The following is a 26,248-nucleotide window of genomic DNA, read 5'->3' as shown; positions in this document are numbered from 1 at the left end:
TTCGTATTCTCTGTTTTACAGATTGGTGCTCTATCTTTCCTGTCTAATTCTTTTCTTTGTATCTCTGTGCTCAGAGGCATTTCTTTATTTAGCAGGTACCAAGCAGTATTTTAGAAAAAAGTTCAAGGCTACCCTTTCAACTTCTCTTATACTGTAATGTTTATTTCCTCGATTTTCTGAGTTTAGGCTACACTTTGATTATTCTTTTTTTCTGTTTCAAATAAGCACTTATGTTACAAAAGATGTATAAACAGAGAAACATCAATGAACATATGAATGCTTGCATGTTATAAAGTACAAAAATAGAATAAAGAAAATTCTTCCTCAGTTATGAGAGATAATTGTCTAAGGACTTCCATTTTCTAAGAGAGTAATTTATCTTCATGTTTTTTTAATGGAATAGAACCCAGTTCCACCAGATGTACAATGATAAATGAGAGTTCTCTTTCCAGTTATTAATAACTAGTTTTAAAGCTATGGAAATAAAAAAAAAATCAAAAAGAGCCTTGTCGTCTGCAGAGAGATCTGTTGTGCCAATGATTTACACACTATGGACTGGCTAAATGGTTCCAGTATCAGTGGCTGCCTAAAAACGGCTGCTGATTGCATGTCATTCCTGCAGCAGTGCCGTTTGTAGAATCACAGCTACCTTAAACATAGGTGCCAGAAATGTAGGCCAGGGTTTTTGAAGCCTACATTTCTGGCGCCTATGTTTGATGTGTATCATGTCTACAGAGGCACCTAAGGATGCCTAAGGTCGTTTCTGACATTAACTATGCCTACTTTGATCTTAGGCATTCTAAGGCGTCTCCATAAACATGATCTAGGCACCAGTTTTGTAAGCGCCTACATTTTAGTTTTTAAGCTATTTTTTACTCATTTGTAAACGGCTTTGCCACTTAAGTTAGGCGTCTAATTTAAGGCATCATTTATACAGTAGAATATGGACCTATATAACCAGGGGAAAGAGAATCCTTGAATTGGAGAATAGCCTGCATTTTGGTCCATGTCTGTCCAGAAAATGTGGAAATTGCCACAGTAATAAATTTGATGCATGAGAGTACTAACTTTCTTATGACAGCACAAGTCATATTCTGTGGATTAACAAAGCTTAGCTTTCCTTGGTGTCCATAGGGCATGGCTTAGGAGAAAGAATTAACAATTATGTGATTGCAGAGGATCTAAAAGATCTGGGACCTCTTGACCGAAATACATTCTAATGATGAGAAGACAATGTTAGAGTACATTACATTATGATTTATATTCCGCCATTACCACAAAGAGTTCAAAGTGAATCACAAAGAAACCCAGTTACTAGTAACAGTTTCTTTACAACAAATCATCTAAAAGGCTCTTAAATAGATATGTTTATCTCCTAAATGTTATTTAATTACCTTCTGCTCTTATAAAAATAGGAATTTTACCATATATACCCGACTATAAACCAATCTGATTAAACCCAAAAAGGGGAACAGAGGTTCACTTGAATTTAAACTGGGGGGAGGGTGTTATATTCAATTGCCATACCTTGCGCCCAGCCCTCCTTCCCTTCTTGCTCAGCCTTCAGTGCCCACTGCAGGCCTCCATTAACCCCTGGTGGTCCAGCGGTGAACCGGGACAGGAGCAATTCTTCCTGTGTCCTGTCCTAGCCAACTGTTAACCACCCGTTTCCCTCCCAGACCCATTGCAGGCCTTCCATGGGCTTGCCTTAAGCCATGGTGTTCCAGCGGTGAGCCGGGACAGGAGCGATCCTTCCCTCATCCTGTACTGGCTGACTGTTAACCACCCGCTTCCCTCCTGCACCCCTCTACAACATACTTTTTAAACCCTGATGATCTAGCAGTGAAGCAGGGCAGGAGCGATTTTTCTTTGCTCCTGCCCCGTGCAGAGCCGCGATCAGAAATGGCTGCACAAGTAAAGTTCCCGGGACTATCTTGTGATTTCTCATGGTCTCATGAGACAGCCCCGGGAACTTGCGCAGCCATTTCTGATCGCAGCTCCGCATGGGACAGGAGCAAAGAAAAATTGCTCCTGCCCTGCTTCACTGCTAGATCACCAGGGTTCAAAAGGTATGTTGCAGAGAGGTCTGGGAGGGAAGCATGGTGGTTAACAGTTGATCAGGACAGGACGTACGAAGGATCGCTTCTGTCACAGCTCACCGCTGGACCACCAGGGCTTATAAGGCATGCCTGCGGGAGGTCTGCAACAGGTTCGGGTGGGGGGAGCGTGCAGACTTGAGGTCCCAAATATAAACCTAGACCCCCATTTTTAAGCCATTTTTTGCCCCAAAATCTTGGTTTATATTTGAGTATATACAGTATTCCAAATTGTGGGTGCCTGAAAAAAAAGACCTAGACCAATGCACAAACTATTTTATCTGTTTTAGACTTGGAAACAATATTAAACAGATTTTGAGAATGATGACCTGTTCTCCCTGATTGAAAAGAAATTAGTTCCAATAAACACTAAGGAGACAAACCTTATAGTATTTTTTTTTAAACGGTTATATTTATTTATTTAATTCATTTTCCCTAAAGATCTCAGAATGGGTTAAGCGTACATAATATACAGTCAACGTAATTACAGTATAAGTTTACGATACAAGTTTTTATCCTAATTTGACACATACTAGGGATCTAATACTAATATACATAATATACAGTTTGCAGGTTACAATTTGCCATAGTTATCCTTGCAGTGCAAGTTTTCCAATACAAGTTTTCCTAATGTGACACATACTGGGATTTGGTACCAATATACATTTCTTTGTAATCCATCGGTCATGGGCAAGGGAGTTAGTATGTGTTTATTGCTTTCCCACAGTTGAGGAGTCCTTCAAGGGATCTGATCTGCAGGGCCAGTCGATTCCAAAGACTCGGTATGAAGTGGGAGTAGGAACGTCATTTGACGGTTTGCAGTCAGAGGGCACGACCAGGGGGCATTTTGAGGTGTATTTCATCCTGGGAGTGAAGGGACTTGTTCAGAACATATGGAGGAAGCTTAGCCATCACGTAGCCCAGCACCATGTTGTGCAAGGATTTGAATGCTAGCATCAGGCCTTTGAAGACACAATGTTTGGCTATGGGCAACCAGCGAGCCGTCACTAGAGCCTGGGAGACAAGGTTACGGCACAGAAGTTTTTTAGAAACCCGATTGCCACATTTTGTACATGCTGGAGACGTTGTATGTCCTTTACCATGAGACTATTGAATAGTGCATTGCAGTAATCCCTGCGGGAGAATACTAAGGCATAGAGTAGTTGGGTGAAGTCAGACTCTGAAAAGTAGTTCCTTATTTTTCGACACGCAGATAGTAAAATGAGGAAGATACCACCTGAGAGATATGGTTGGAAAGCTATAGGTTGTAGTAAAGGAGTATTCATAGGCTGCGCGCTTGCTTTCGAGTCCCAACGTCCCTCTCGGGGAAATTGACCGCCCTGTGTTGGCATCACCACACGAGTTTGGATGTATCTGAGCTTCAGCAAATCAAATCTATTCATCTTCAAATCAATAACATCCTTGATCAGAGGGCTCGACAAGACATTTACTATCAGAAATTTAGATTTTATCAATGGGGGAGCAAGGCGGGTAAGCTCCTTGCGAATTTGGTACCCCCCCTACAGGAAAAAGCAAATTATTAGGCTTGTGCAGAACAAGCAGGGAGTGCATTTCACTTAGGAGTCTCAAATTCTGTACCAATTTGTGGACTTTTATAGGTCTCTATATGTGCGGCGGGATTTCACAGAGGCAGAGAGGAACCTTTAGTGGAGCAGTTGAGTGCGCCCATCTCGGCGCAAGAGATCCGTCTGGGGATCAAGAAGCTGAAACTCTCTAAATCGCCAGCCCCGATGGGTTTGGCCCAGAGTATTACAAACTTTTCCCTGCTATCCTAGCTCAACCTCTGGGGAACTATTTTCATTATTTATCTTCTAGTACTACGGGCCCTTGGAGTAACCTGGCTCACATTACCTTGCTCTCCAAACTGGGGAAGGACCTTACCCAGGTCATTTCTTACCGACCTATATCGTTACTGAATCAAGATGTTAAGTTACTGGCCTCTATTTTGGCAGCCTGGCTGAATCTGTTTTTGCCGCAGCTTATTGGGGAAGATCAGGTGGGGTTTATTCCCCAGCGCTATGCCTCTGTGAATCTAATTAAGGCGCTGTCAGCAATGCATGAACACAGAGGCAATGGCGGCACTTCCGCGATCACTGGTCTTGATATGGAAAAGGCCTTTGATAACATATCTTGGCAGTACTTGTTCTGGGTGTTGCAGGAATATGGAATGGATGGGAATTTTGTACATTGGATTAGGGGCTTATACACCAAGCCAAAGGCTCGATTTATCGACCTCTTTTGGAGCGCTTGGCTATCAAGATCCATGCCAGCACTGAGCTGCGGGGGATCTGCGTGGGGAACGCAGAGGGCCGTCTCACACTGTTCGCCAATGACATCTTGCTCTTTCTGGACCAGGCCCCTTTTCACTTACCAGTGGCTCTACACCTAGTTGCAGATTTTGGTGTCATCTCGGGCCTCAAAGTGAATTGTGAGAAGTCGGAGCTGTTGCCTCTCACAGGACTTGGTTGGGAGCCTTGGCATGCCCATCTGCCTATACCTCCAGTGCACAAACCGATGAGATATCTTGGAATTTATTTACATCCTGACCCTCGGGTTCTCTATAAACATAGTATTCTGGATGCAATTGAGAAAATTAGGGTTCTTTGCCGTGCATGGAAAGATCTCCCATTGTCACTGCTTGGGCAGGCTGTTTTAGTTAAGATGATACGCTTACCCAAACTTTTATATCCTTCTGGATCTTGCAGCGTGATGTCAGCAAACTTCGCTCCATATTCATTACATTAGTGATTTCTATTCCTTTACCTCGCGGTTCAAGGCGGATTATATAAAAGTTGTTATGATAATAGGAAGAAACATATTGTTGAGATATTAAGAAGTACTTAGGAAAAGTTTGAGCATTTTCTAATTTGTTAAGGAGTAGTTGGTAATTGCAGGAGGAGTTCCGAGCCTGTTTGGTTGTGTTATATTGGTTTTATGTATTTTTTGAAGAGTAGGGTTTTTGTTTCTTTTTTGAAGGTTTTGTAGTCTGTAGTCGAAGTGAGCAGATTGGTGAGCTCTCGGTCTAGTTTCGCTGCTCTGGTGGCCAGTAGGTTATCATACATTTTTCTTTTTTTGACATTTTTGGTTAGTGGGTGTGTGAAAATTGTGTGGGTTCTCCTGTGTCTGGTTGAGGTGGTTTGGGTTAGTCGATTGTTCCAGTAGGTAGGGCTGTCTCCGTTTATAGCTTTGAAAAGAAGGCAGTGGAATTTGAAATGTACTCTGGATTGTATTGGGAGCCAATGTGATTCGTGGTATGCTTCTGTAATGTGGTCATATTTCTTCAGTGAGTAGATAAGTCTTAGGGCTATATTTTGTATTGTTTGAAGTTATTTTATTGTGGTTGCTGGGCAGAGGAGATATAGTATGTTGCAGTAGTCTATTAGGCCTAGTATTAGTGATTGAACCACTGGTTGGAATTGTTTCCTGTCAAATAATTTTCTTACTTGTCTTAGATTTCTCATGGTTGCAAATGATGTTTTTATTATTTTGTTGATTTGTGGTTGCATGGTACATCCTCTGTCTATCAGTACTCCTAGGAGTTTTAGTGAGGGTTGAATGTGGTATGAGATCGAATTTATTACTAGGTTAGTCAAGGATGGGGTTTTGTTGTTTTCTAGGAGGATGAAGTTTGTTTTGTCAGGGTTAAGTTTTAGTTTGTGTTCTTTCATCCATGTTGCTACTTTTTCAAGTGTCCTGTGTATTTTGCCTATCATGGTGGGCTCAGGTTGGTCAAAAGGGAAGAGTAAGGTGATGTCATCTGCATAGCTGTAGGAGGTAATGCCTAGTTTGTCTAGGTAGGAGCTTAGGGAGGCAATGTATATGTTGAAGAGTGTTGGAGAAAGGGGTGATCCTTGGGGAACTCCACATGGGTTGGACCATGGTTCTGATTTTTCTTTGTTTGTTTTGACTCTATAGGTTCTGGATTGTAGGAAACCTTTGAACCATGTTAGTGCCTTTCCTGTAATTCCTATTGAGTCTAGAGTTTGTAGGAGGATGTCATGGTCAACTAGATCAAAGGCTGCGGAGAGGTCTAGTTGTATGATTAACATTTTCTTGCCTGTGCTGAGTTGTTGTCTCGCGATGTCCATGAGTGTTCATAGCAGGGTTTCAGTGCTGTAGTTGGTTCTGAATCCAGATTGTGTAGGGTGGAGTAAATTGTGGTTTTCTAGATATCCATTTAGGGCTTTAGCTACGAGGCCTTCCATTAGTTTGATGTAGAGTGAGATTGAGGCTATGGGTTTATAGTTGGATGGATGGTCTGTTGGTCCTTTGGGGGCTTTTAGGATCTGAGTTATGATAATTTCGCTGAGGTCTTGTGGGAACTGGCCCTCTGTGAGTAGAGTTTGTATACATTGTAGGAGCAGCGTGCAGAATAGCGTACTGGAGATTTTCAGTAGGTATGGTGGGCAGTGGTTAAGATCATAGGCTGCGTGACTGTATTTGTTGTATAGTTTGTTGAGGTCAGACCATTTAATGGGTGAGAAGTGAGACCAAGTTCTGTCTGCTGCTACTGATTCTTTCTCTGAAGGGGAAGTTGAGATCTCTTCTAGGTGGATGGGTGTTCCATTGAAAGTGGTTCTTATAGTTGTGATCTTATTGTTGTGGCTAATAAGGTGGCTGAGGGAGGGGGGAGTTGTTTTTTGTCAGATATGGTGTGGTGTCTGTGAGTTCTTTTAGTAACTGGAAAATCTTTTTTGTGTCTTGGGATCCTTCTCCTATTTGCTTTATGTAGTATGCCTTTCTTTTTTCTTTCAACTTTTGCTTGTATTTTTGGTGCAGTGTTCTCCATGTTGTTTTTGTGGAGTTTAGGCTATCTTTTCTCCATTTTCTTTCTAGTTGTCTGCATTGCCTTTTGAGTTGGAGTAGTTCGTTGTCAAACCATTTCTCTGATTTTCTATGGATTCTGGTTTTGGGTTGTTCTGGGGCTAGCTCATCTAGGGTTGCTGTACTTAGTTGGTTACATTGTGAGATGAAGTCTTTGGGGTTGTAGTTTTGGATTATGGTGTCTGTTTTTGTCCAGAATTTGGTGGGGTCGATGTATTGACGTGAGTTGTAAGTTATTTTTTGTGTAATTGGTTTGTTTTTGGTTTTGGTCCAGTTGATTTTGAATGAGTACGTGTAATGGTCAGACCAGTATCCGTTTGATGTGTGGATTTCTGGATGAGTGGGTTGTTGGGACATGTAGGCTGCAATGTCAAGTTGGTGTCTTTTTTCATGTGTGACTTGAGGGTCTAGTATTTGGTATGTCAGGGCCTCGAAGTATGATAGTAAGTTTTTAACTTGTTTTTGAGATTGGTTTTCAAAGTGGAGGTTGAGGTTTTTTAGAATTAAATTGTAGGTTGTCATAAGTGAGTTTCGGTATATGAAATCTTCGAAAGTTGGTTTTGCTGTGTTCCAATTTCCTGGAGTTATGTAGCAGAGCATGCATGTTATTGTTCCTTTGAGTGATGCGCTTGAGGTTGACAGGCTAGTAGATCCATTATGGGGAGGTTGTTTTGTCTTGTGTTTTTAGGTCCAAGGAGGTTTTGGCTATGATGCCAATTTCTCCTCCTCTTTTGTTTTCTCTGCAGACCACTATTATTGTGTATCCTTTTGGGCAGACTTCTGTTATTCTGGGGTCTGAGTCTGAAGTAAGCCAGGTTTCCATGAGGAAAAGGCAATCTATGTTCTCTTCTTCTATCCAGTTTTTTATGTGTTCTGTCTTTGGACCTATTGCTCTGATGTTAACGTATGCACATGTGAGAGTGGTGTATTCTGTTTGTGTGATTTGAGTTATTTTTGGGTAGATGAGTGATCTTTGGTGGGGTTGTGTTTTGGTCTTGTATGGGTTTGTCGGTCTAGTTGTTGTGGTTAGTGTGATGGGTTGGTGAGTGTCTGTCTGATAGTTTGTGTTTCTGTCTATTGAGAGCCGTCTGCTTGGGTGGGTAATTCCCTTGGAAGTGAATATAGTTGGTATTGGGTAGATGTAGTTTGCTGTTGCCTTCCATTTGGTTAGGAGTAGAATTATCAATAGGATAGCTTGATATTTTTGTGGTGTGGTTTTCATTCTGGTGGGTCTGGTAGTTGAGGGAAGTGGTGGGAAAGTTCTTTTCCTTCTTTTGTTTGTTGATATTCGATTTTTGGTGATGGAGTGGATGTTCTGTGGTGCTGTGTTTGGCTAGTGTTGGAGTGTGGTTTCGTAAGAGCTGGTTAGATGGACTGTAGAGGGTAGCTTTGGTCGCTTCTTAGTTGCTTCGCAAAGATGCTCACTAAGGCGCCTTTGACATGCGCCTTTGGCGCGCTGAATGGCTGCGTGCCGTTAGGCGCTGAGCCTTTTATTGGCTCAGCGATGGAACGTCTGGGGGGGGGGAGTGCGCTCCCACGCTTACCTTCCCTCTGTTCCCGGTCGGCAGGTCCGAAGAAAAGAAAAAAAAAAACCAAAACTTTAAATTAAATTAAGAGTGTTGCCGCTGAGCCTTCCAACTGGCTCATCGGTGGAACGTCTTGGGGGGGGGGGGGCGGAGTGTGCTCCAATGCCTACGTTCCCGGTTGGCAGGTCCCAAAAAAAAAAAAACCCAAACCCAGAACTTTAAATTAAATTAAGAGCAGTGCCGCTGAGCCTTCCAACTGGCTCACTGAGTTTCTATGGTATCGGTCGGTGCACAGCAGCTATACTAAATACATTTTTGAACCTATTACACTCACGTGGACTGGGGGGGGGGACATGCCCTCTAAATTATGATTTTTGAGGCCCTTCTGTTCAGCTTGGCAGTGGTGGTACAGAGCTAAGGTAAAATCACCTTTAGCATCTCCATTCCTGCAGCTGCAGAATAATCCCAATTTCCCATCGGGATTAGGTCGTACCCCTTTTGTAGCTTGGGCCTCTCGGGGGGCTCATACTCTTTATGACATTCTCCATGTTCGCTCACTTCAAGGAGCGATGGGAAATACCTAACAACCAATTTTTTGCTATTTGCAAGCCCAGCATTACTTCTTGAGTCTTCAACAACTGCATGGGCCAGAGTGGCATCCCGGCTTTTGTGGGTTCTCTCTCAGTATGGTATAAGGTGGCCTGCTCATTCATATCCACGGGTTTCCTATCTAAGCTGAGGAACATGTGGAATCGTGATCTCTCTGCTCACTATACGCCTGAAGCTTTTCAGGAGCTTTTTCACACCTTGCATGTTTTCATGAAGTCCGTGGCTTGGCAGGAAACTCAGTTCAAAGTCTTACATAAGGCATATATTACTAAAGCGAGGGGAGCCCAAATGGGATTATGGGGTGACGCGCTGTGTAGCAAATGTAACGGGGCCCCTGGGACACTCTTACATTCATTCCTGGAGTGTCCCAGACGTACCCTGTGGAACACTTCTTTTGCGCTGCTTCAACTGGTCTTGCAGAAAGAACTGGATTATAAAACGCTGCTCTTAGGTGACCAGACGTTGCTGGAAGCTCAGGGTCTCACAGCACACCAGAGGCGATTTTATATACATGACCTTATTGACCGTTAAAAGAACCATATTACAGCACTGGATACAAGACGGGGTTATATCCATGGAGAGTTGGTTGGGTCAGATGTCCGAATTGGCCTGCATCGAGCTCTGTTATTACAAGCACTCTCTAAACCCTGAGGTACTGGCGTATAAGGCACTATGGAAGGTGTTTCTGCAGTTACCTCTAGTCGCTCGTCACAGTGGGGGAAGGGGGGGAGACTGAATGGGGTGTGAGTCTGTGGTGTGTATGTTAGTATGGATGGATTGTGTTGTGCGGTGTGCCTGGAGCCTCCCCTAATGGGGAGCTGTTCAGGAGAGGATTCCTTTTCTTAACATAAAAATGAAAATATGAGGGGTCGACTGGGTGAATAGGGACGACCCACTTGTCCAATCCCCATATATAGGGATATTTGGGGCATTTCGTATTTCTGCACTTCCCTAGTTCAGGGAGCCAGCCCTCTTCTGCCTCTGCGTAACAGCTGCCTACTGGCATAAGCTTGACGGGCGGTGCTGGACTCCTTCTATTGCTCTGTTTTTCCTGTATCATCTTTGCAGCTGTTTGTGGAGAGTATATTATTATCCTTTGTACATACACTGGTTATTTGTGTTGTTCTGTTCTCTTGTTGAACCCTTACTAATAGAAATGATTTACAAAAAAAAACAAATGCACCTGAGGTTCTAGCACTGGGTTTCCTTCCCACTGTGCTTCTGTTGCAAGCTGGTCCACAGCCCCATTCGACTGTAGAAGACTGAATTCTAGGGTCTGCAGACATGGTAATGATCCATACTGAGGGTTGTGTAACCCCTGATTCCAGAACTTTTGTCTTAGTTTCCACTCTTTTATATAGACTTGGAAAATATATTTTACCTGATATGTAACTTCTCAAGCAAAATAAAATTCAGGGCAAATTTTATTTATTTATTTTTATTATTCTTGTATTTCTTATAAACATGTTTTCTTTCCTAAAACACACTGATGTCCTTTGCCTGAAACATGATAGATATCACAACAGAGACAGGAAATGCGACAAACATAACATAAAGAGGTATTGGGCAGCCTTCATTGATGTTAAGCACTACTCCACTCTAAATTAATCTTACATATCATGGCATTTATGTTACTCTTAGCTGAACAATTCAGTACAAGGTGGATTACAATAAAAAGTTTACATCAGGGGTATCCAACCTTTTGGCTTCCCTGGGCCGAATTGGCCGAAAAAAATCTTTCTGGGGCCGCACAAACACTAACACTAGCCGATGAACAAAAAAAAGGTTGAGCAGGTCCCAAATATGCAATCACTAATATAGAAGATGTATATACCTAATAATAAACCTTCATTAAAGGGACACTGTGGAGAGGAACCCCAAAAAGCAGTAATGTTTGCCCTGACTGAGTGATCCTCCACGTACACTGCTGACAGTGGGAGCAGCCATAAGCTTCCGCATCCCCACTCTGATGAGTAGGGATACGCGCTCCTGGTTCTCCCATTCACTTCTATTACAGCCTCATCAGAGCGGGGATGCTGGATCAGCTGTCAGCAGCACACATGGAGGATCGTTTAATCAGGGTAAATATTACTGATTTTTTTGGGCCTCCCACTTTGAGCTTAGACTCCCTCAAAATGAATATCTCCGCTGCTGTAGCTAGTAGGGATCCCCAAGCATCACCAACTGATGGCCACTTCCTCCCCTCCAACTTCCCAAGTTCTGCAGCTGGAAGCAATATTGCAGAGCTGCTACATTCCCTCCCCCCCCCCCCTTGGCTTTCATGCATGCATGAAAGCAGGGGCAGCTTGAGGATATTGCCATTGGCTGCAAAGCTTGGAGATTTTGAGTTGCCAGACTGGAGGAAGATGTCTTCAGTTGGCAGGGCTTGGAAATCCCCACTAGCTCAAATATTTATAAATTGTACTCAGGTGGGGAGAACTTTGGTGCCCATCCACTAATTTTGGGCTCCAGTCCCTCCCCCAAATCAGCTGTATATGACTACACCACTGAATACAAAAATAATTGTAATGCACATATCCCAAAGCTAACATATTTTAGTTAATAAATTCAAAATAAAACAATTTTTTTCTACCTTGTTGTCGGGATATTTTGTTTTTCCATCATCGTCCCAGTTTCTCTTTCTGCATTTTGTCTATCTTCAACTAATTCTCTTTCCAGTGTCTTCTGTTAATTTTCTCCTTTCTTGTTCCATTTCCTCCTTATGCTTGTCTCCAACGTATTGATTTTTCCCTTTAAGCTTTCTTAACATTTTCTTTTCTTTTTTGCCTCTGTCCACTCAAATCTTGCCATCTTTCTCACCCTTCTTCTTTTTAAATGTTCAGCTACCTCTCAATTCTCCATCTTCTCTCAGTCTCTAGCTCTCCCATTTCCCATCTCACTCCTTTCCCAGCCTCCTATTTCTTTCTATCTACTCCCCATTACCACATTTCTACCACAGTACTCATTGCTCTTTCACTCATCTTGTCATCTCCCTTTTAACCTCATCCACATGGCTCACCACTTTCAAAATCCCCCTCCCTCTCTCCACTGGACAGGCTATAACTCCCTGTTCCTTTCTTTCCTTCCTCTTTCTTATCCCATCCTCTATCTCTTCCCTCCTGCCCTTCCATGGGTCCATCTCTCCTCCTCTATCCCCATGGTCCAACATTTTGCTCCCTCTCTTTTTTGGTTTTCTTCTTCCCTCCTCCCTTGATGCTGAACAATGAAATGGAGGGAAAAAAGAGAGATGCTGCATGTCTCTGCCTTCCATCCACAGGCCTAAAATTTCTCCCTACCTCCCTTCCATCCCCAGATCCAACTTCTCTCCCTTTCTCTTCCCATCTCTCCCCCTGCCTGCCTGCCTTCCCCCCTCCCCCACCCAGATCTACCATTTCTCCCTTTCTCTTCCCAACAGTTCTCCTTTCAAGCATCTCTTTCCCTCTTCCTCCACACCACCCCAGGTCCAACTTCTCTCCTTTCAGACCATTGCCTACCATCTCTCTCTCTCTCTCTGTCCTCTGTTTCTGGCCTCATAAGCTGCCCCCCCACGCCCAATCTAGCACTTCTTTTAATACCCTCTCTCTGAACTTAACTCCCCCCCCAAAAAAAAAAAAACAACAACAAAAAACAGTCCAGGAGGCTTCCTTGGCCCAGTATGTTCTCCCCCTCTTTTACACACCCATGCATCTCTACCTCACTCTTCTCCCACCACCATGTCCAATAATTCTCTCTCCCCCCCTCTCTCCTCTCTCTACATCTTTCCATGTGCACCATCTCGTTCCCTCTCTCAAGCACCCAATTCTCCTTTACTGTTCCCTCCTCCTCACTCCCTCTATTCTTCAATCATATGGCTCATGCGCCCTCCCTCCCTCCTTCATTTATCCAAAGTTTGTGCTCCCTCCCTCTCGAGTCCCAATACGACCCTCTCCCTCCCTTCTGTCCAGCTCCCATGCTGCAATTGTTTTTCTGGTGAAAGCTGCGGGTGGTGGTGGCTGGCTCCTCACACAATCCGTAGCTGTGCTGGAAGTACGTATTTATTTTATGGCCGTCAGCAATCTATGCCTGTGTTGGAAGCGTTCCCTTCCTTCTGTGCCTCCCGACGAGTATTTATTTTCTGGACGGCTCCCTTGTGCAGTTGTCTGCGGGCATCGTCGGCTCCTCGCGTGACATCAGAGCAAACACTTCTGACACAGCTGCAGATTACGCACGAGGAGCCGACAACTCCCGCGGACAACTGCAGAAAGGGAGCCAGCCAGAAAACTACCTACCGGAAGGAGGCACAGAAGGGAGGGAAAAGCTGGGCCGCACAAAACTCCTTGTTGGGCCGCGGGTTGAACATCCCTGGAGTAGGGGCAGGGAAGAGGATTGGTGCGTGGCTTTGATGCTGGTGGTGCAATGAGAGGGGCTGCTTGTAGATCTGTGGATGTAAGATGACAGTCGGGTGCTCACTTAAATTAGCCGGGCAGAGCGCCCGGCTAAAACACGCTAGGGTGAACACTAGCTTGGGGTGCTGCTTCCAACGCTCATAGGATCTCACAATTCAGTGTGGCTCCCCGCGCTAGAAACTGTTATTGCAGTTTCGTAAATGGAGGCCTTAGTGTTTTGAATATGCCACTAATAGTGTCTTGTTTTATCCACTCTTAGGTACTGTCTGACAGATTATCATATTTTTATGCATATAATGCACATGAATTACATGTCCATATAAAAAAAATTAGCTCATAACATGCATGTTATACTATTTTTCCAAAGCACACTAATTTCAAAATTAACACATTTATTTTTAAGGGCTTTTCTTTTTAGGTATTAAGCACATGAAACCTGCAAAAAAAACCAAACCCTAAATCCAAAAGGCTTTAGAACAAATGTTGATTTTGCAATTAGCACCTCTTTGTAAAAATACACTGGTATAGTATGCTCACACATGTAGCATGCAGGAAGTAAGCTTGGTTTATATAAAGTGCATACCTTATAAAGGGAATTCAATAAATAGCACCAAAACCTGGGTGCTGAAAATTCAGTGCTAAGTGTTACTCTATAAAGGCAGGCACCTTTTATAGAATAGAGTTTAGTGTGGATCCCGGATCAGACTTATGCGTGCTAAAACTTGGTGTAAATCCCAGTGCCCAAGTTAGGCGCACTGAGACAGTATTCCGTAGTTCCATGTGTAATATTTCAGATACGCCTATGACCACATCCTCTTTTGAGACAAGCATAATGGGAGTTAGGTTCCATGCCTTACAGAATAATGCAAGTTCAGATGTGTGCATAAATTTTAATGAGTGGCAGTTAACATCACTAATTGGTTGTTAGCACATAGTTATTGATGTTTCAGAGCTCATTATCCAGTTTATTTGCATGCATATCTCAGAAGCATGGCAAAAGTTGGTTGCACAACTGTGGGCATCATATATAGAATCTGGGAGTACTGTATTTTTTGCTCCATAAGACACACTTTTTCCACCCAAAAAAGTGGGTGGGAAAAAGGGTGTGTCCTTTGGAGCGAATACCCAAATCCCACTCCCATTACCTTCCAGGACTGCCCCTCGCCCACTGCCGCTGCTGGTTCGGCTGCTCACTGCCGAAATAAGAAGGAAAAGGCCAGGCGGGTGCCAGCCTTACCCCAGACCTTCTCGCCGACGTCAGAATTGACGTCGGGGGTAAGGCTTCTGGGCCAGCAGCATGCAGTCACTGCTCCTGCCTGGCCCTTCCGGGTGCCGTACTGCTACCACGTCGGGGGTAAGACTTCTGGGCCAGCGGCATGCAATCGCACCCACATTGCCCTTTTGGATGCCGCGCTGCTACTATGTCGGGGGTAAGACTTCTGGGCCAGCAGTGTGCAATCGCTGCACCCTTCTGTCCTTTCCAGGTGCCGCGCTGCTGAGCCAGGAGCACCCCCCCCCCCACCCCGCGCTGCTTCTACTTCAGCGACATGTCCTCACAGCAGCAGTGAAAGGTAAGTAAATCCAGCGGGCAGGCAGGCTTGGGGGAGGGGGGGAGAGGACAAAGGCTGGAAGGCAGTGAGGGGAACATAGGAGGGAGGGAGGAAGGGACAATTGTTGAGCCTGAGGAAGGAAAGAAAGAAAGAAATCACCAGACAATAAAGGTAAGAAAAATGATTTTATTTTCAATTTAGTGATCAAAATGTGTTAGTTATAAGAATTTATATTTGCTGTCTATATTTTGCACTATATTTGTCTATTTTTTCTATAGTTTTACTGAGGTAACATTGCATATTTTAAAAAGTCATCTGCCGTGACATCTGTTCCTTGTCCCTTCCTGCCCTATGCCCTGTTCCTGCACGTCCTGTCCTGGCCTACCACTAGACCACCAGAGGGGGACAGGGTACAGAGCCTGGCAAGGAGTGTGAGGTTGGGTGCAGAGCCTGGCAGAGAGAATTTGGTTCAGAACGTTTTTTTTCTTGTTTTCCTCCTCTTAAATCTAGGGTGCGTCTTATGGTCAGGTACGTCTTATGGAGCGAAAAATACGGTATATATGTAAACATGATATATAGATGAAGAGCCATGTTACACTGAGACAATGCATAATTTCTGATTTGCTTTACTGAAACTGTTCAGGATCTGTAAGATCAAAAACTTGAATTTGAATTCCTTTGGAACATGTAACCTTAATTTCACCATTATTGGTAAAACAAAATGGAAAAAGTGTCATTTCTGGGTGGAACTTCCTGTTTGTAAAGTCAGTTGTTAATCTCCCTTTATTTTTATTTATCTGAATACTTTCAGGTTCACCTGAGGGTATTCTTTGAATGGGGTCGGGTGGAGAAGTTGGAAATATGTCATTGAATGATATCCGGATGAGCAGTGGTGACCTGCTGGACAAGGAGCCACTAGATGCTGGAGGCTTTGGAATGGTGTTCTTATGTTGTCACAGAAGGCATGGATTGGTGGTCCTGAAAACAGTGTACACTGGGCCCCAGCGTACTGAGTAAGTTGGCAGCCTTGGAGAGCCCAATTATTAGACAGCCATGGGTCCTGATTTCTTCTCTTATGTTTAGAGGCAATCCCTTGCAGGGGTATGAGGCACATTGGCAGATTAGTAAGGGGAAGCTTACACTACCAGTACCTTTTATATACTGTATATAAATACAAGATTTCCATTTTTAGTGTTGTCCACCTGACACCAGTGTTTTAAAAAGAGTTTTTGGGATAACTGCCCAAGCATAAAGCCCCTCGGGAAGATGGCACAAAATGATTGAAATGTAAATGTGGGCTGGCAGTAAGATAAAAAGCCAGGAAGTGCTTTACTCTTCCAATCATCAAGGTTTGGGAAAGGAGTATTGCCATTTTGTGTAAGTTTTTTTGTTTGTTTGGTTCCCCCCCCCCAACACAAATTTTAAGGTAGTCTGTTGTACCACACTATCTTTGATTTACCAAGTGATATAACCTCTTTCCAGCCTCAAATCTGAGAGCTTTGATTTATTGCCTTTATTTCTTCTTTAGATTTAATGCTTCCCTTCTTGAGGAAGGTAAAATTATGCACAGACTGGACCATCGTCGGGTAGTGAAGCTGTTAGGCCTCATATTAGAAGATGGCAACTACTCTTTGGTGATGGAGTATATGAAGAAGGGAAATTTAATGAATGTACTGCAAACAGTAAGTGGTGGAAATGATGAATCTAATGTAGCCCCTTGTAAAATATTTCTCCTTCATGTGTGCAGTTATGACTTTATACTTTACTATTTGTTTGATGTTGTGACAAACCTAGCACCAGCACTAGTCTTTCCCCTAATAGGATCCGGTGCAGAAGAGTTGACCAGGTTAATTCTGGTGACCAGCTTGAGGCTGACCTCCCTTGCCCATACGACCAGAGCAGTGGTGATTTGGATCAGGGACAGGCAAACTGGCAGCAGCAGCATTCTGTGCATAAGTTAGCTAGGGCAGCCAAAGATAAACCAGTTGAGCCTAGGAAACCCAGGCAGAACAAACAAGGAAAGCCTGCAGTAGCACCAAAGCCCATCCCCCTCTACAGGCTGAAGGGGATTGGCTGTGGCTGATTAAAAGCAAGCTGAAGCAAACAGCAGGGGGAGGTGAGAGTGACGAGGGTGAGTCACTCCAGCAGCCCAAAGCAGTGCAAGAGCTGGGGAGCCAGGAAGCAGAGACAGGTTCCAGATTGGCCGATGCAGGAGGTGGAAGAAAGCCTCCCCACCTCTGTCTTCCAGATCCCTGAATGTGTGGAAGGAATGGAAGTGCAAGATGCTGGCCCAATGCTAGAAAGCCAGGCAGAACTCATGGACACAAACTGAAAGGCAGTGAGTAGCTGGGAAGCAGCTGGTGTTTTTTTCCTCTTTTCTTTCTGAGCAAGAAATGCCTTAGGAATTTACTGCCTGTCTTTGAGCTAACCATTATTGATGGTTTAAGAAGTATACTTACCTGAATGCTGATAACTGGCTTTTTTAAAGTAAAGTTTGGGGCTAAAGAACCTGGGAGCTGAATGAATGGGTTTTTTTAGTTTTGAAACCTTACTGTGGCTACCGTTTGCTGGTAGTGTAATCACATTATCTCCCACAGCTGTGCTGCCTTCCAAGAGGTAGATGCAGTGAAAGTGAGCTCTGTACAAAACTGTGCTGTTATTTGCTATCTAACAGAGGAACTAACCTTTTCTGCTATAAGAGCTATCTGAACTTTATATGATTGCTAGAAAGCTGTCTTTCATAACCCGGAGACAAATACTGCTAGGAGGAAGTTTAGTTTTTGTTTTGAATGCCAGTATAAATTCATTGCTGAGCCAGAGTGCAAGAACTCAAGCAAGACAAGCTGTATTTGGTTTTCTTTTGTTCCTTTATTTTGCTTTGAAGATGGAATTTGTGAAATGCTGCAGATATGTGCCTTTGTGTTGCACCTATTTTGGACCACTAAGGTCAGAATAAAGCCATTATTCTTTCTTGAAGAACTCTGTCTGAGGTGTGGTGACTTAAAGCCAGTACTTATCTTGTTTCCTCCCAGGCCTAGGCAGTTTCCTAGGGCCAATCAAAAGTCCTGAAGATACCCCTGGTCATAGGGGACACTCCAGAGCACAAGGTTTGTCACAGTTGAGCTCTGCTCTGAGGAATGCTTGTGACAATGTACACTTGACAATTTTATTTTTTTTCTAGGAATCATCTTTGTTGGTACAGTAATACAGTGGAACCTTGGTTTACGAGCATAAGTCGTTCCAGAAGCATGCTCGTAAACCAAAATACTCGTATATCAAAGCGAGTTTCCTTATAGGAAATAATGGAAACTCGCTTTGATACGTTCCCACCCACCCCCGAGGCCAGCGGCGCTGCTCCCCCCCGCCAGCTCACAAAGGCCCCCCCCCCGAACAATTTGAACTCCCCCCCCCCCCGGTCTGGCACCGGCACGCAATCCACAGGACGTGCCGGTGCCACTAGAAGATCTTCCTGCCTCTGCCGGCCTTGAGCATGCATCTGTGGGTTGCGTGCCGGTGCCAGACGGGGAGGTAAGTTCAAGTTGTTCGGGCGGGGGGTGCCAGTTCGGGCGGGGGGGCCTTTGCGAGCGGGGGGGAGCGATGCCGGTTATTGGGGGGATAGGGGGTGCTCGCAAATCGCATCAACACTCGGTTTGCGAGACAAGTTTTGTGAGAATGTTTTGCTCGTCTTGCAAAACACTCTCAAACCGGGTTACTCGCAAACCGAGGTTTTTACTTAGTTATGACAAACGCTGTTCTGAACAGATAACTCTGAACTGTAGAACAGGAAGATGATGATCAGTGACATAGTAAAGGGGGGGGACTGCCCCAGGCACAGTCTTGGTTGGGGCACAAGCACCTATCCTCCTCATCCACCCACATGTATGGGGGAAGGGAAAGCGTGCACACAATGGTATGGCAGGGAAGGAGCGGGGAAAGCAGAGAAGAGGACGAAGGGGTTGAACACCGCCTTCGGTGCCTCCTGCCCTCGCTATGCCACTGATGGTGACCTCAAAGGTGGGTTTCCAAAATCCTTTAGGTTTCAAGTTTAATTACATTTTAATATACCGACCATCAATGTGCACCAGCTGGTTTACAAAGCTAAGAAAGGTTAAAATACATTTTTTGTAGGGCGGTAGGAAGGGGAAATGTGAACATTAATTAGACAAATTATAAATACAAACATGAGTTTGAGGGTAAAGGGGGGGAAGTTAATAATTACATCATTAAAAACAAATAATTAAAGGGAAGAGGGGGGGAATAAAACACCAGGAATGGGGATCGCTGTTGGGTTATTAGGGGTGTTGATTGATTGGAAGACTTTGAGTAGGTCTGGTAAGGAAGGAGGTTTAAGATTAGAAAGAGTGCCGAAGGGTATAAGATTTGTCTGGTATGAAGAATCTAGAGACTGTGAGGGTATAGATTATCCTAGGTTCGATCTGATATCTTTTATTTTCTGGTCAAAGAAGTTAGTGAGTTCTGAAGCTGATGGTTGTGTAAGTAAAGGGGGAGGTTTCTTGTTTGATTATCCCATGTACTGACAAAATGAATCTTTAATGTAAACCACTTGCATCCCATGTACTGACTAAACATATCTTTATTGTAAACCGCTTCGAACTTCACGGTATAGCGGTATATAAGAAATAAATTATTATTATTTATATGGATCGTACTATACTAAAGAGTGCGGAAGAGTTGGGAGCTGTGGTTATGTATTTTGAATAGTAGTCTTTTTTTGGCTTGTTGTATTGAGGTTTTGTATTGAGTAACAATTTCTTTGTAATGACGAAAGGAATTGTTGGACCGAGATTGCTGCCATTTATGTTCAGTGGAGCGGAGTTGTTGGCGGAGGAGGGTAAGATTTTCAGTGAACCATGGCTTCTTTTTAGGTTGTAATTGGGATGTTTTTTCCTGGGAGGGGACAAGAAGGTCCATGAGAGATTGTGTCGAGTCTTTCCAGAGATCAGATTGTTCTTCCATTGTAAGATTAGTGAAATCTTGTAGATTCAAGTTAAAATAATTTTGTATAGCAGAAGTTGATGTCTCTGGAAGTATAAGTGCTCTGTGAGGTGGTGGATGGGAGAGTAGGAAGGTTTAGTTGAAGATTGATTAGAACATGGTCCGACCAAGGGAAAAAGTAGGTTTGAGGATTTTGAAAGATATGGCTGATAGCTGTTGGACCGAATATCATGTCAATGGTGTGTCCTGCAGTGAGTAGGAGATGAGAGCAGTGGGGTCAGGGAGATATCTGAGATTAGGGTTAAGAGTTCTGATGTGTTTGGGTGATCGGGCTGATCGAAATGTATATTAAAATCCCCAAGGATTTTAGGGTTTGGATGTGAAATTCAGAAGTCCATGATTGCAGACATTAGAGCAGTTAAGGAAGGTTTGGTGACGGGGGTGGGGAGGTAAGTGAGAAAGAAATTAAGAGGTTGGGAGTTTGTAATAGAGAATTGGAGAGTTTCAATCGGGTGGAAGTTATGTGATGGAGAAAGGTCAATTTTAGAGGGGATAGAAGAATGATAAATCACGGCTAGGCCTCCTCCTTTTTTATTTGGGCGGCATTGAAGTTTTGATTTATAGTTGTTTGGGTAGGCTTGATTGATATAAGCCTCCTCGACTTGGGTTAGCCATATCTCGTTTAAAGAATATTTAGAAAGAAGAGTATAGTCTTACCGATAGAATTGTAGAAGGTGGTTTTAGAAGAACTTGAAAATAAGAGCGCAGTAAGGAGCTGCATAAAGGAGTAGGATCTGTTCCTTGAGCGCGCTAAGGCGTGCGCCGCAAAGGAGGTGATTTTGAAGGGGAGGCTACCGGAGCAAATTTGTGGGCGGAGTCGTCAGCGGTGGCGGTCTTCTCGGAGAGCAGGAGAGCCTGTAGGGAGCAGAGTGACAAGATATTAAGAGGATAAATATTTTAAAAAGGCAAATGGGTGATGAGTAAGTGCAATAATACGAATATAATTAAAGCAATGAATTAAATTAAGAAACAGATCAATAAGGATATGGGTGAACTAAATTAATACAGACATACAAGATAATTTAAAGCAGACAGGCAGAGCAGGAGATGTACATACAAAAAGACAAGTTAAAAAAAAAAAGCAGTGTGCAGGCAGTTCCTGAAAGAGTAAGCGCAGCTTAACGGTGTGCAGAAAGAAGGTTGGCATGCACCGCAAAGGTTATTTTGAAGGGGAGGCTACCGGGAGTCAATGCTGTTGTTTTTATTTTCTAAATCATTTCTGCTTATTTAGTATTACCCATTGTATTCGCTGCCATTCTGAACTGCCCAAAAAGGGAATATTTGCTTGTTTCAACTCTTTATTTCTTCACTAGTCTTTAAACCCGTTACATTAACGGGTGCTAGAATAGATGTATCTGTCTGTCTGTGTTTCTTTAACTCTCTCTCTCTCCTTGGCCGCTGTCTGTATCCGTCTGTCTCCCACCCCCTGAGCAAAGCTGTCTGCCCCCAGGACACACCTCCCCCCCAAAGCAGGCCCCTTTCCTTCTCCCTAACTGTCTCTCCATGGCCCTCTTCTGTCTACCCCCCTCTCCCCCGAGCAAAGCTGTTTGTCCCCAGCATACCTCCCCCCAAAGCAGCCCCCTTTCCCTCTCCCTATCTCTCCATGGCCCCTTCTGTCTCCCCCCAGCACACCCCTCCCCCCAAAGCAGCCCCCTTTCCCTTTCCCTCTGGCTCCCGGTATTGATTCCCTTCTTACCCTCCCAACATCCAGGCGTCTTCTGGCCTGCTCCTCTTCACCAAAGCAGCCTGCGATCGTGGTGGCCGGCTTTAGCGAACCTCGCAGGCTGCTCTCCAACTCGGTAGCACGTTCTCTCTGACGCGATCCCGTGCGTCAGAGGGAGCGTGCTACTGAAGCTGGAGAGCGGCCTGTGAGGTTCTTTAAAGCCGGCCATGATCGCAGGCTGCTCTGAAGAGGAGGATCGGCGGCGGCGGCAAGTGAGGGCAGGAGGTGACACATAGAAACATAGAAGATGTCGGCAGAAAAGGGCTACAGCCCATCAAGTCTGCCCACTCTGCTTACCCACCCCCTGTCTATGCCCTAATGACCCTATTTTCTTATCTTGACCCTCGTAGGGATCCCACATGGGTATCCCATTTATTCTTAAAGTCTGGCACGCTGTCTGCCTCGATCACCTGCACTGGAAGCTTGTTCCAATGATCAATCACTCTCTCTGTGAAGAAATACTTTCTGGTGTTGCCATGAAATTTTCCGCCTCTGAGTTTGAGCGGCGACTTCTTCTGCACGGAGGTGGAGAGCGACTTGCCCGCCAGCAGGCCACTTTGAAGAGGAGCGGGAGGGAGGAGTCGCTGGTGTCTTCTGCACAGTCACGCGCAGGCGCCGTGAGGACTGGCACAGAAGCACATCTCACGGCGCCACCGCTCACGAATTTTCAAGAGCGCATGCGCCTCTAGCATTTTATTATTATTGATGATAACAACTGTATCAAAATGATGCAGTAATAACAACAAAAATATTTTTGTTCAAATATGACAAATTCTCTAGTCAGTCTTTTAAGAAATATGATGAAATCAAAACATTTACCAACCTGAAGATCCTGCCTGTTCAAACATGCTGTTTTTGTCATCCTCATCAAAGCACTTCTCATAATGTTGTTTCATTCGGGCCAGGCAAAAACAGAAGAAAAAAAATCCACTGCAGGTCAACAGCAAACACAACAGCGGAGGAGACAAACAGGAGACAAATCAGTCAATGGTGTATGCAAAGATGAATTTATTAGGTAGTAAAAGGACGACTCAACGCGATTCATGTTTCGGCCACAAGGCCTGCAGCAGGAGTCAATAATAAAGGATTGATTGTCCAATATTGTTTTGGTTTTTCATCAGTCTGAAAACCTATAAAAATACCCAGTTGCCTCTGAAACATCAATTAATAAAAACATTTTGCACGCATGCCTGCTTTACCCATAGGTAGAGGAAATTAATTAAAATATTCCCAAACTGGGTCTCTCATATGGCCTGCTGCCATTATAGGTTTTCTCCTCTAAGGAGAGAATAAGATGATAAACCTCCGGCTATACACACAAAGATCCCAAGACTTATGGAGTATTCTGCTTGAAAGGTTTCACTTTCATTTTTACTGCTTGCCCTTCATTTCTCATTCTAAAGGGCAAATTCTATAAGAAGTGCCCAAAAATTAAGCTCCTAATTCAGCGTGATTCAAGTAAAATTAGGTGCTGTTTAATGAATCACGCTGAGCGGAACCTATTTTGGAGGCACCCAAGAAATAGGCCAGCTCTACTAAAAGTTATGTGCCTAGCTTAGCGCTTAAGCACGCTTAAGAGTAGTGATTCTGCAACAAGGCGTACCTGTTACAAGACATTGTTTGGCCTTATACCTGATTATATTATTGACCACTTTAAATTTACTATCAGAAAATGTTTTTCTCTGCATTTTAGATTTACATTTCATACTAAAGGTTGCATATACAAAATATTTTTCCATAGAATTTGATCTTTTCAAGCTGGATCATGGGATAAACTTTTTTCTTTCCTGATAACAAACTTCAACTTGAAGTGCCTGTATGTAAACCGCTTTGAGTGTGGTTGTAAAAACTACAAAACAGCGGTATACAAGTCCCTTTCCTTTAGAAAAATGCTAAAGACCTTCTTATTTGACAAATTCTTCTGAATGTGATTGCAATGCACTGTGCTTGTACAGTCTCTTGATTGTTTTTAACCGCGTTGAACTGAGAGGTTACTGCGGTATATAAGTGAATTTATGTTATGTAACATGTAGCCATGCTCACGCCTAACATGCATAATGACTATTTTTTGAAAGCCGCCTAAATTTTTAGAGGCGCCTTGTTACAGAATTGCACTTGTTACAGAATTGTGCTTTCTGTAATTGCGCTTGATAGGTGCCTATGTTTCAATCAGTGCTGATTAAAAAGCTTAATTGAGCTTGTTATTCAGTTTAGATAGGTGCCTATCGAGTTGGGGCCTCCAAAATAGGTGCCTAACTTTAGGCGCTTGTTACAGAATTTGGGCCTAAGTTCCTAGTGCAGATATATAAACTTAGCACTTAGGTATGGCATGGCATCTATCCGAGGGTCATCAAGGAAGTGAAAGGGACTATAGCTGAACTGTTTCAACTTATAATAGCCAATCTGTCGATCAAATCAGGAAAGATTCCGGAAGACTGGAAGGTGGCGAATGTTACGCCAATCTTCAAAAAAGGTTCGAGGGGAGATCCGGGAAACTACAGACCGGTGAATCTGACCTCGGTACCGGGAAAGATGGTAGAGGCGCTGATAAAGGACCTCATCATTAATCACCTTGATGGACACGATCTGATGAGGACCAGCCAGCAAGGCTTCAGCAAAGGAAGATCTTGATTGATGAACTTGCTGCACTTCTTTGAGGGAGTAAACAGGTGGATAGACAAGGGTGACCCAGTCGACATTGTATATCTGGATTTTCAGAAGGCGTTCAACAAGGTTCCACATGAACGACTACTTCGGAAAATTGCAAGCCATGGAATCGAGGGTGAAATATGTGGATTAAAAACTGGCTGGCGGATAGGAAACAGAGTGGGGGTAAATGGACAATACTCGGACTGGAAGAGCGTCACCAGTGGAGTACCGCAGGGCTTGGTGCTTAGACCCGTGCCCTTCAACATCTTTATAAACGATCTGGACATTGATACGATGAGTGAGGTGATTAAATTTGCAGACGATACGAAGTTATTCAGAGTAGTGAAGACACAGGGGGCTTGTGAAGATCTGCAACCACGTTTGAGAAATGGGCAGCGACATGGCAAATGAGGTTCAACGTGGATAAGTGTAAGGTGATGCATATCAGTAACAAAAATATACACGAATACAGGATGTTCAGGGCGGTACTTGGAGAGCCCCCCCAGGAAAGAGACTTGGGAATACTGGTAGACAAGTTGATGAAGCCGTCTACGCAATGCGCAGCGGTGGCGAAAAGGGCGAACAGAATGCTATGAATGTTTAAGAAGGGGATCACAAACAGATCGGAGAAGGTTATCATGCTGTTGTACCGGGCCATGGTGCGCCCTCACCTGGAGAGTACTGCATCCAGCACTGGTCGCCGTACATGAAGAAGGACACGGTGCTACTCGAAAGAGTCCAGAGAACAACAACTAAAATGGTTAAGGGACTGGAGGAGTTGCCATACAGTGAAAGATTAGAAAAACTGGGCCTCTTCTAATCTAATCTAATGCTTGGCTTTATATACCGAGACATCAGTCCAAGAAAGCTTGACTCGGTTTACAATAATTAACATATGAAATAAAAACCATAAGGAATAAGACTAAGTTTCAGAAGATTAATTTTCAAAGTGTTTAGCAAATGAAATGGTTTTTAAAGATTTACGAAAAGATTGGAGTGAACCAGAACTCCTTAAAAGGAGTGGAAGATTATTCCAAAGTTGCTAAAGCTTAAAAATAAGAGATTGAGTAAAAATTTTGACTCCTTTTGTCCCTTGAAAAGAGGAGACTAAGAGGGGACATGATCGAAACATTCAAGATACTGATACTTAGTAGATAAAGACAGGTTGTTCACCCTCTCCAAGGTAGGGAGAACGAGAGGGCACTCTAAAGTTAAAAGGGGATAGATTCCATACAAACGTAAGGAAGTTCTTCTTCACCTAGAGAGTGGTGGAAAACTGGAACGCTCTTCCGGAGTCTGGAAAACACCCTCCAGGGATTCAAGAAAAAATTAGACAAGTTCCTGCTGAACCGAAACATATGCAGGTGAGGCTGGACTCATAAATATTGAACTAAGGTCAGTACTGGGCAGACTTGCACGGTCTGTGTCCATATATGGCCATTTGGGGGAGGATGGGCTGGAGAGGGCTTCAGTGGCTGGGAGGGTTTACAAGGGCTAGAGTAGGTTTTAACGGAGATTTCAGCAGTTGGAAATCTAAATAGAAAACTAGATTTTCCCTCAAAAAAAGCATTTTATGTAAAAAATCCAATCTAAATGTTAAAAATCTGATTATTTTTTAAATCGTTGATTTGTATCCACCCTGCATTGATGATTCACACTCACCACTAGCACTTTCTATTGAAATAATTGATGAAAGCTTACTTAAGTCTAACTCTTTATTGGTGTATAATTTAATAATCAATTTTCAGAAGTTAGCATTCCATGTGTGAGGGACGGGAGTCTTTCGTGGAATGATTAAAGAGTTAGTTAAAATAGAAAAACAGAGAAAAATGAATGGCCTATCTAGTCT

At 43.6% G+C, this 26,248-nt stretch overlaps 1 protein-coding gene across 2 annotated transcripts in view; it reads left to right on the top strand.

Moving 5' to 3' along the window:
* Nucleotides 1-26,248, top strand: part of RIPK1 (receptor interacting serine/threonine kinase 1) — a 151,065-nt gene that overhangs the window by 1,007 nt on the left and 123,810 nt on the right. For both annotated transcript variants that reach the window (XM_033934845.1, XM_033934846.1), the window contains 2 exons: nucleotides 15,823-16,024; nucleotides 16,540-16,693. In XM_033934845.1, coding sequence (XP_033790736.1) covers nucleotides 15,846-16,024; nucleotides 16,540-16,693 — 333 coding nt within the window. In that variant the 5' untranslated portion in view covers nucleotides 15,823-15,845. The remainder of the gene's footprint in view (nucleotides 1-15,822; nucleotides 16,025-16,539; nucleotides 16,694-26,248) is intronic.

The sequence above is a fragment of the Geotrypetes seraphini genome, chromosome 2, assembly GCF_902459505.1.
Source record: "Geotrypetes seraphini chromosome 2, aGeoSer1.1, whole genome shotgun sequence".
Taxonomy (NCBI): Eukaryota; Metazoa; Chordata; class Amphibia; order Gymnophiona; family Dermophiidae; genus Geotrypetes; species Geotrypetes seraphini.
Note: the sequence above shows the minus strand (reverse complement) of the source record. Positions and strands in the feature narration are given on the sequence as shown.